The following is a 10,759-nucleotide window of genomic DNA, read 5'->3' on the forward strand; positions in this document are numbered from 1 at the left end:
AGCAATTGGGGCTTAGATGCCTTGCTCAAGGGCCCTTCAGCCATTCCTGCTGGTCCAGGGAATCAAACCAGTGACCTTTGGTCCCAAAGCTACTTCTCTAACCATTAGGCCATGGCTTCCCCTGAATTCCTGAATTCTTCTGCTTACTAATTCATTATACTCATCTCTTGTTCTTGTGCTTTGTTTCCTATATAAATGTCTATTAGTTTGTAGCTCACACTTTTCTACATGACTATAGAATATAACAACAAAATGAGTAAATCTGCTTCACCTTAGTGAATGCATGGCAACAAAAGCCTTGCCAAACAGACAAGGGGATATCCAACACACTAGACATAAAGTGCCATAAAATTCTATGCTATTATAACACCTGCATACACGGGATCAGGACTCTTCATCCAATGACCATTTCGTCCAATAGTTGAGACATTTCATCCAAAACCTTTTTCATACGCACTATCAATTATTTTACATGTGGTGACAATATGTGCAACAAGATCGAGATATAAACAAACCATAATTCATTTAAAGGAGTGCATTAAGCAGGTTTATGATTGCGTCTCCCCGTAATAAATGGAAGTAAACAATTTTTGTAAAGCAAACGAGTGCAGTTGTACGAGCGCTTTGACACAAAAGAGCAGTGTAAGGGGCGTAAACAAGTAGACCCTTACCATTACAGGCTGCTCTCCGAGCTTTGAGTCCAGTGAAGCCATTTAATTCATCATATAGCCAGTCTTAATAAGGCCAACACAGCCTTAATCAGTAAAATGTTTCAATAAATATTTTATTTAAATAGTATTTTATTCAGGGCGGCACAGTGGTGTAGTGGTTAGCGCTGTCGCCTCACAGCAAGAAGGTCCTGGGTTCGAGCCCCGGGGCTGGCGAGGGCCTTTCTGTGTGGAGTTTGCATGTTCTCCCTGTGTCCGCGTGGGTTTCCTCCGGGTGCTCCGGTTTCCCCCACAGTCCAAAGACATGCAGGTTAGGTTAACTGGTGACTCTAAATTGACCGTAGGTGTGAGTGTGAATGGTTGTCTGTGTCTATGTGTCAGCCCTGTGATGACCTGGCGACTTGTCCAGGGTGTACCCCGCCTTTCGCCCGTAGTCAGCTGGGATAGGCTCCAGCTCGCCTGCGACCCTGTAGAAGGATAAAGCGGCTAGAGATAATGAGATGAGATGAGTATTTTATTCATTGAAGGGAGTGCATTAAGCAGGTTTATGACTGCGTCTCCCAATAATAAATGGAAACATATGCCTAATGATAGTGAGGTGACAATATGTGTGACAAATTGCTGTATATTTTTAAACCAATCCTAAAAAAGAATTCTCAATAGAATTTGACCGAAGCGGAAAACATTTTTGTAAAGCAAATGAGTGACCCTTACTATCCCAGACTGCTCTCTGAGCTTTGAGTCCAGTGAAGCCGTTTAATGCATCATATAACCAGTCTTAGTAAGGCGCGCGCGCGCAGTCCGGAGTGCGCCCAAGAGTCCTGCGTGAAGGAGTTTTTGTTGAATATTTCTTGGATTTTACATGAATACTAAGTAGGAACCCATTGTTTTGAAGACACTCACCGAGAAAGGCGAGTCTGGGGCGATCTTTACTTGCCATTAGATTTCACAACTCGCGAGTGGCGGGTGGTTAAACTACACGCTGCAAAAATGTGTTTTGCTTCAGTCAAATTTCATTGAGAATTCTTCCTTTTTTCGAACAAACAAATACCTGAAATATAAAATAATCGATAGTGCATATGAAAAAGGCTTTGGACGAAATGTCTTAACTATTGGATGAAATGTCATTGGACGAAATGGTTGTTGGACAAAGTGTCCTGTATCTGCACACACACATACACACTGTCAAAGCTGGGATTGTATGGAAATACAGTATGGTCCAACTTCATGAAGCCAATAATGAACCTGTCATCTGTCACTTTACCAGGGTATTCATAGGTTCCTAAAATATCTAAATCACATGGTCTTCGATTTTAGACTATTCTTAATTTGGCATCATTCTGCACAACCTTTTTATGCCGTGGAATATATCTTGAAAGGATTAGACATCATGCTACTCACAAGTTAGATGTGTGCATTACAGTGAGGCTAACACTAGCTACCCTTTTCGGCACGGTGGTGTAGTGGTTAGCACTGTCGCCTCACAGCAAGAAGGTTCCGGGTTCGAACCCAGCGGCCAGCGAGGGCCTTTCTGTGTGGAGTTTGCATGTTCTCCCCGTGTCTGCGTGGGTTTCCTCCGGGTGCTCTGGTTTCCCCCACAGTCCAAAGACATGCAGTTAGGTTGATGTGGGGCGGCCTTGGGCTGAGGTGCCCTTGAGCAAGGTACCTGACCCCTGACTGCTCCCCGGGCGCTGTAGTGTGGCTGCCCACTGCTCTGGGTGTGTGCATGTGTTCACTGCTTCAGATGGGTTAAATGCACAGGATGAATTTCACTGTGCTTGAAGTGTGCATGTGACGAATAAAGGTTTCTTCTTCTTTGTTGAATTAGCATACAGAGAGACACAGCAATGTAGGGAAATTCACTAAAAGCAGCTGTTGTAGATGCTGTATCTTTTGTATTTTTCTTTCTCATCTCATCTCTAGCCGCTTTATCCTTCTACAGGGTCGCAGGCAAGCTGGAGCCTATCCCAGCTGACTATGGGCGAAAGGCGGGGTACACCCTGGACAAGTCGCCAAGTCATCACAGGGCTGACACATAGACACAGACAACCATTCACACTCACATTCACACCTACGGTCAATTTAGAGTCACCAGTTAACCTAACCTGCATGTCTTTGGACTGTGGGGGAAACCGGAGCACCCGGAGGAAACCCACGTGGACACGGGGAGAACATGCAAACTCCGCACAGAAAGGCCCTCGCCGGCCACGGGGCTCGAGCCCGGACCTTCTTGCTGTGAGGCGACAGCACTAACCACTACGCCACCGTGCAGCCCTATTTTTCTTTCTATTTTAGTTTATTTAGTATATTATCGCAGACATTAGTTATAAAATATTTTTAACCATTATTTTCCAAGCAATGTCAGAAATACACCATGTTCCTCTGGTAGATAAGATAAGATAAGATTCATCCCTCAGTGGGGAAATTTACATGTTCCAGCAGCTCACAGATAGAAAGAGTCAGAAATAGACAGTAACAAAAAAACTAGAGTGCAATAAAAGTATTTAAAAATAGTAATAAAATAAATGAAAAAGTAAAAACACAGACCATGTACAGTTGTGGTCAGAAGTTTTACATACAGTGACATGAATGTCATCTTGGCTATGAATGTCATGGCAATATTTGGGTTTTCAGTAATTTCTTTGATCTGTTCTTTTTCTGTGGCAGAATGATTGTACAGCATCCATCTTTAATAAAAAAAAACACTCAAATCTGGTGCACAAGTTTTAATTTTCTTTGGGTTTTATGAAATCAACACATGGTCAAAATTATACATACAGGGTCAAAAATTTACATACGCTCACTTAGATTACTTCCAAAATGTCTCTTATCTGGCCAAGGCCGAGGTCTCTTAACTTCCTGTTAGTGATCATGATTGACTACAGCTGGTAGCTTCTCTGTGCCTTCATAAAAAGGGTTTGTTTACAGTACTCACTGGATTGACCAACACACAGTAAAATGGGAAAGTCCAAGGAACTCAGTGTAGAATGTCTCTTGGAGCCATTTCTAAACAACTGCAAATTCCAAGATCTGTTCAAACAATTGTATGCAAGTTATTGTAAGGTGTAGTCGCTTTGCCAAGCCACTACACCACTTTGCTTCAAGAAAATCCAAACTGTCACCCTCAGCTGAAAAGAAATTGGTTTGGATGGTCAGGAACAACCTGGGCGGCACGGTGGTGTAGTGGTTAGCGCTGTCGCCTCACAGCAAGAAGGTCCTGGGTTCGAGCCCCGGGGCCGGCGAGGGCCTTTCTGTGTGGAGTTTGCATGTTCTCCCCGTGTCCGCGTGGGTTTCCTCCGGGTGCTCCGGTTTCCCCCACAGTCCAAAGACATGCAGGTTAGGTTAACTGGTGACTCTAAATTGACCGTAGGTGTGAGTGTGAATGGTTGTCTGTGTCTATGTGTCAGCCCTGTGATGACCTGGCGACTTGTCCAGGGTGTACCCCGCCTTTCGCCCGTAGTCAGCTGGGATAGGCTCCAGCTTGCCTGCGACCCTGTAGAAGGATAAAGCGGCTAGAGATAATGAGATGAGATGAGATGAGAAACAACCTGGGAACCACCATGGCACAGCCCTGCCATGAACTGGAAGCTGATGGATCACTGTCTACAGTTCAGATCACCATGGACTAAGAGGCTGCTATCCAAGAAATAACCCCGTGCTCCAAAATTGACACCTTCAAGCTTAACTAAAATTTGAAGCTGAACACACAGACAAAGAAAAAGCCTTCTGGAGGAAAGCTGTATGGTCAGATGAGACAAAGATTGAGTTGTTTGGCCACAATGACCTCCATGTACAGAGGGACACTGTACCAACTGGTGGTGGTGGTGGGAGGATCATCATGCCCTGGGGCTGTTTTGCTGCCAGTGGAACTTGTTCATTGCAGAGTGTGACTGGAATAATGAAGAAGGAGGACTACCTCAGAATTCTTCAGCATAAACCATCAGAAACTTGAACATGACTTGGGACTTGGGAGTTACACCAGGACAGTGAACCCAAACACGCGTCAGAGCTGGTTGTGGAGGATAAAGCAGGCTAATATTGAGCTTAAAACAAGTCCTGACTTCAACCCTATTGAAAATATATGGACCGTGCTTATAAGTCGAGTCCATGCCCAGAAAAAAAAAAATTAATTGAACTCTACCAATTCTACCATGAAGAGTCATGAAATATCCAACCAGAATTCTGCCAGAAGCTTGTTCATGGTAAACAAAAATGTTTGGTCAAGGTGAATCTTGCAAAGAGACATTTTACCCAAATATTAGGCGTGCTGTATGTATATTTTGACCCTGTATGTATAATTTTGACCCTGTGTTGATTTCAGAAAACCCAAAGAAAATTAAAACTTGTGCACCAAATTCTAGTGGGTTTTTTAATTATTATTAAAGATGTATGCTGTACAATCATTCTGCCACAGAAAAAGAACAGTTCAAAGAAATTACTGAAAGCCCAAATATTGCCATGACATTCATATCCAAGATGGCATTCATGTCACTGTATGTAAACCTCTGACCACAACTGTATGTAATGTACACAACAAAATAAGAAAGGAACTTAAAAAAGATTATGCTGGAATAAAAAATATTGCTACTAATAAAATACTGGCAACTGAAATAGAAATAGAAATATTGCACTAGGTAATGAATGTTATTGCACAGCATAATATAACTAAGTACTGTATATGATGTATCTTTCTCATTGGGTGCTCCAGTATACAGGTTGAAGACAAAAACGTGTGTGTATTTCCTTAACTGTGTTGTGTGTGTAGGGTTTTCTGGAGAACAGCCACCCTGCTGTGCAGTCTCTGGAGTCTCTCCAGCAGAGAGCTATGGAGGAGTTCTGTAAGGTGGCCTCCTTCTTCGGCGAGGATGGCAAAGTCACAACCACCGAGGCTTTCTTTGGCATCTTTGCTGAATTCACTTCCAAGTTTGACGTGAGTTGCCGAGCCTATACAGAATTTTTCAATTTAGTATGATAATTTTAGTAGCAGATGTTATTTTCTGCTTTGGTGAGTGACATTTCACTGTAGTGCAATGCCATTCTAATTATAATATATAACTCATAAGGTTGAGCATACGGATTCTGTCAAATATTGCGGTCAAAATGACAGCTATGTTTGTGTATGTGTTTTATAGAGAGCCCTGATGGAGAACCAGGCTACTGAGAATCCTCCACGCAGCCCACGCAGTCCTCGCATGGCATCTCCCCTAGCATGGTGACAGGACACACACACACACAAACACACTTGGACATACTGTATACACATTTATGTAAAGTGCACACACATTCATACACACTGTACACATGTTAAAATGCACGACATACTAACAATTATAGACTGACCTGCAAAAACTGTTCCTATATATACATAAGCCCTCATACTGATTTCTCTTCACACATTTTTGAGCTACATAGGCTACATGGAGTTTTTGGAACATGTTCAAGCTAAATAAAAAAACAAGAAAAACAAATAAAGACATGTCTTAAGTTGAAAGATTGTACTGTAGTAGCATAAAGCGTGACTTTTAATGTACACACACTTAGATATGGTACTGAATCAGCTGTGGAATGTGAACAGAACTGTGAATGAAATTCCTGGTGTTGTTTTGGATATAAATGCTCTTACATGTTAATTCATAAGGGCTTTGTTTAACAGAAACATTGATTCTTCTACTGTAGAATGTATTTAAATAGACCTCGGACACTTTGGATATAACATACTATCTATATTTCTTATAGAGCTATTCAACGATTTATTAATTTATGATTATTCGAGTTAATGTTTTAACTAATAAAGTGATTCCATATATACAGGTAGTAGGCTGTAATATCACATGCAGTATATGAAATAAAGAGATATTATAAGAGTTATGGTAAGAGTTTCTATCAGTAGTTTTTATTGTACTAGGGCAGATCACATGTAATTATGAGAGAATTAGCCTAGACAAGTTTTCTTCTCTGGTCTTTTTTTTCGTGGTCATCCAGACTGAATGTATGTCTGTGCAGGTTTACATTTAGCCATTAGTGTGTGACTCAACTGCTTCTTTTTATTCACTGTTATACCAAGTGACTTTTATTCCTTTCTTTTTTGTGTTTAGTATTTGCTTTATCATATGCTGAATGTAAACTAGAACAGACGTCATTTGTTTGTTTCTTCAGTTTGTTTTTTATGAGAAGATTAACAGGAAATGGAAGTGTATCTTCATCTTTGTTTTATTTTTTAATGCATTGTTTTTTTATGTTGTGTACTCAATAAATTGATTTCTGTTCTTTCTTTTGTTTCATTTGGTTAGAATTATTAACAGTTTACAGACAAGTTTAATAGGCCTGGGAGGTTGCAATAAATACAGAAGTTAATATGATGAAAATGAACAATGGAACTGATCAACATTGTTGTGATATATCAATAAAAAATTGTATTTGTTTCTCAAAGAGAAAACATTTGAATTTTTAGTTGTTATTTTATTAATTATATTATTATAGTAGTAAAATAATAACATATGTGGTGTAGTGGTTAGCACTGTTGCCTCACAGCAAGAAGGTCCGGGTTCGAGCCCAGTGGCCGCCAAGGGCCTTTCTGTGTGGAGTTTGCATGTTCTCTGCGTGGGTTTCCTCCGGGTGCTCCGGTTTCCCCCACAGTCCAAAGACATGCAGGTTAGGCTAATTGGTGGCTCTAAATTGACCGTAGGTGTGAATGTGAGTGTGAATGGTTGTCTGTGTCTATGTGTCAGCCCTGTGATGACCTGGCGACTTGTCCAGGGTGTATCCCGCCTCTCACCCATAGTCAGTTGGGATAGGGTCCAGCTTGCCTGTGACCCTGCACAAGATAAGCGGTTACAGATAATGGATAATGGATGGATATATATATATATATATATATATATATATATATATAATACTAAAATATCTGTGTGATATTAGTTTCCTGACCTATTCATTCAGTTCCTAACCTCACACTTCCAATCTGTAACATTAATGCACTTTGACTCTGAACTGCAATTTTGCACATTTCAAGGTCATCTTCATTCTATGAACTTTTATTGCACATTCCGGCACACACTGTACAGCTTGGTTAATGACTTAGCCCATTACATATATTCTCTTCCTGTCACACATTCATATCATGTCTCTTCTCCATTATGATCATGTGAGCTATTTTTGCAAATTCCAGGACATACTGTACAGCTTAGATCTCAACAACTCATACACATACCCCTTAAATTTGTCCTCTTTTCAAAATTGTATATTTCAGATTCTTTTATTTTGTATTCTATGTTTATACAGTGGTGCTTGAAAGTTTGTGAACCCTTTAGAATGTTCTATATTTCTGCTTAAATATGACTTAAAACATCATCAGATTTTCACACAAGTCCTAAAAGTAGATAAAGAGAACCCAGTTAAACAAATGAGACAAAAATATTATACTTGGTCCTTTATTTATTGAGGAAAATGATCCAATATTACATATCTGTGAGTGGCAAAAGTATGTGAACCTCTAGGATTAGCAGTTAATCTGAATGTGAAATTAGAGTCAGGTGTTTTCAATCAATGGGATGACAATCAGGTGTGAGTGGGCACCCTGTTTTATTTAAAGAACAGGGATCTATCAAAGTCTGATCTTCACAACACATGTTTGTGGAAGTGTATCATGACACGAACAAAGGAGATTTCTGAGGACCTCAGAAAAAGTGTTGTTGATGCTCATCAGGCTGGAAAAGTTCACAAAACCATCTCTAAAGAGTTTGGACTCCACCAATCCACAGTCAGACAGATTGTGTACAAATGGAGGAAATTCAAGACCATTGTTACCCTCCCCAGGAGTGGTCACCCAACAAAGATCACTCCAAGAGCAAGGCGTGTAATAGTTGGCGAAGGACCCCAGGGTAACTTCTAAGCAACTGAAGGCCTCTCTCACATTGGCTAATATTAATGTTCACAAGTCCACCATCAGGAGAACATTGAACAACAATGGTGTGCATGGCAGGGTTGCAAGGAGAAAGCCACTGCTCTTCAAAAAGAACATTGGTGCTCATCTGCAGTTTGCTAAAGATCACATGGACAAGCCAGAAGGCTATTGGAAAAATGTTTTGTGGATGGATGAGACCAAAATAGAACATTTGGTTTAAATGAGAAGCGTTATTATTGGAGAAAGGAAAACACTGCATTCCAGCATAAGAACCTTATCCCATCTGTGAAACATAGTGGTGGTATCATGGTTTGGGCCTGTTTGGCTGCATCTGGGCCAGGACGGCTTGCCATCATTGATGGAACAATGAATTCTGAATTATACCAGCGAATTCTAAAGGAAAATGTCAGGACTGTCAGGTGTCAGGTGTGCAGGACTGATCAACAGTTAGCGGAAACGTTTAGTTGCAGTTATTGCTGCACAAGGGGGCCACACCAGATACTGAAAGCAAAGGTTCACATACTTTTGCCACTCACAGATATGTAATATTGGATAATTTTCCTCAATAAATAAATGACCAAGTATAATATTTTTGTCTCATTTGTTTAACTGGGTTCTCTTTATCTACTTTTAGGACTTATGTGAAAATCTGATGATGTTTTAAGTCATATTTATGCAGAAATATAGAAAATTCTAAAGGGTTCACAAACTTTCAAGCAACACTGTAGCTACTTTTGCCTTCATTAAATTCTTCTGTCTTAACTGTTCAAACACCAGTCACCAAAGCAAATTCCTTGTATGTGAAAACATACTTGGCAATAAACTCGATTCTGATTCTGATATTCAATCACCAAAGCAAATTCATTGGAGGTTAAAACATACTTGGCAATAAATTTGATTCTGATTCTGATCCTGATATGTTTACAATGAGAATGTTCCTGAAGAAGGTGAGTTGTTGCCTAGTAGCTCTGCTGCAATACCAAACATTTTCAGTGCCTGTATTTTTAAATTTGGATCTGCTGTCAAAATGTCAGTTCTAATAGGTAATATCATGCAATCATTATGTTTACTTTGCCTTCAACAAGTCTTGCTACTCTGTTATTTATTTCCTAGTACAACATCATTCTGTTACTGTTTTGGCAATAAAAATCTTTACATTTTAACCAGCGTATGTCATCTTATATAAGGAGTGGAAGGAATCTGGAGTTTGATCCCTCAGTCAAAGGGTGTAATTTTGGACACGAGGGAAATTATAAATGTCTGAATGACGAGAGCTTTTGACTGCATGAAGACTGACGCTATAAAGCTTTAGCTCCATAATTAGGAAGGAAAACTTGTTCTCGGTGAGTGGATCTCTTCCTTTCACTTCACTGCTTTTATGAAGACCAGATGGTGTTGTTCATCACTTTTTCACACCTGACAAATGGGTGTGGGAGATGGCTTTAATGGTAGACATGATTCATCATGAAATCTCTACACATACTGCGCTCCATTTTATTCCAATGACGTGTCAGTGAAGAGGTGGTAAAAGGGCAATTTGTGGTAACTAAAAGTATTATAGATTTTCAACTTAGATGCTTTTTCTTGTTTGAATTCATCATATAATATTGGAAATGAATACTTATTATGGTGTTTATTCTAATCTACATAAAATCATCCTGTTTAATTGTGGGTGATTCTTAATGTTCAGTTTGAGAAATTAATAATCACAGATTAAGTGTGTAAACACTGAGAACAAATACACACTGTTTGCATACACTACCGTTCAAAAGTTTGGGGTCACTTTGAAATTTCCTTATTTTTGAAAGAAAAGCACTGTTCTTTTCAATGAAGATCACTTTAAACTAATCAGAAATCCACTCTATACATTGCTAATGTGGTAAATGACTATTCTAGCTGCAAATGTCTGGTTTTTGGTGCAATATCTCCATAGGTGTATAGAGGCCCATTTCCAGCAACTCTCACTCCAGTGTTCTAATGGTACAATGTGTTTGCTCATTGCCTCAGAAGGCTAATGGATGATTAGAAAACCCTTGTACAATCATGTTAGCACAGCTGAAAACAGTTGAGCTCTTTAGAGAAGCTATAAAACTGACCTTCCTTTGAGCAGATTGAGTTTCTGGAGCATCACATTTGTGGGGTCGATTAAATGCTCAAAATGGCCAGAAAAATGTCTTGACTATATTTT

At 39.8% G+C, this 10,759-nt stretch overlaps 1 protein-coding gene across 1 annotated transcript in view; it reads left to right on the forward strand.

Annotated features, from left to right (window-relative positions):
* grid2ipa (glutamate receptor, ionotropic, delta 2 (Grid2) interacting protein, a) overlaps positions 1 to 5,884 on the forward strand; it is an 85,572-nt gene extending 79,688 nt beyond the window's left edge. The window contains exons 23-24 of the mRNA XM_060902597.1: positions 5,434 to 5,598; positions 5,801 to 5,884. Coding sequence (XP_060758580.1) covers positions 5,434 to 5,598; positions 5,801 to 5,884 — 249 coding nt within the window. The remainder of the gene's footprint in view (positions 1 to 5,433; positions 5,599 to 5,800) is intronic.
* The last annotated feature ends 4,875 nt before the right edge of the window (positions 5,885 to 10,759 follow it).

Source organism: Neoarius graeffei, chromosome 20 (assembly GCF_027579695.1).
Source record: "Neoarius graeffei isolate fNeoGra1 chromosome 20, fNeoGra1.pri, whole genome shotgun sequence".
NCBI lineage: Eukaryota > Metazoa > Chordata > Actinopteri > Siluriformes > Ariidae > Neoarius > Neoarius graeffei.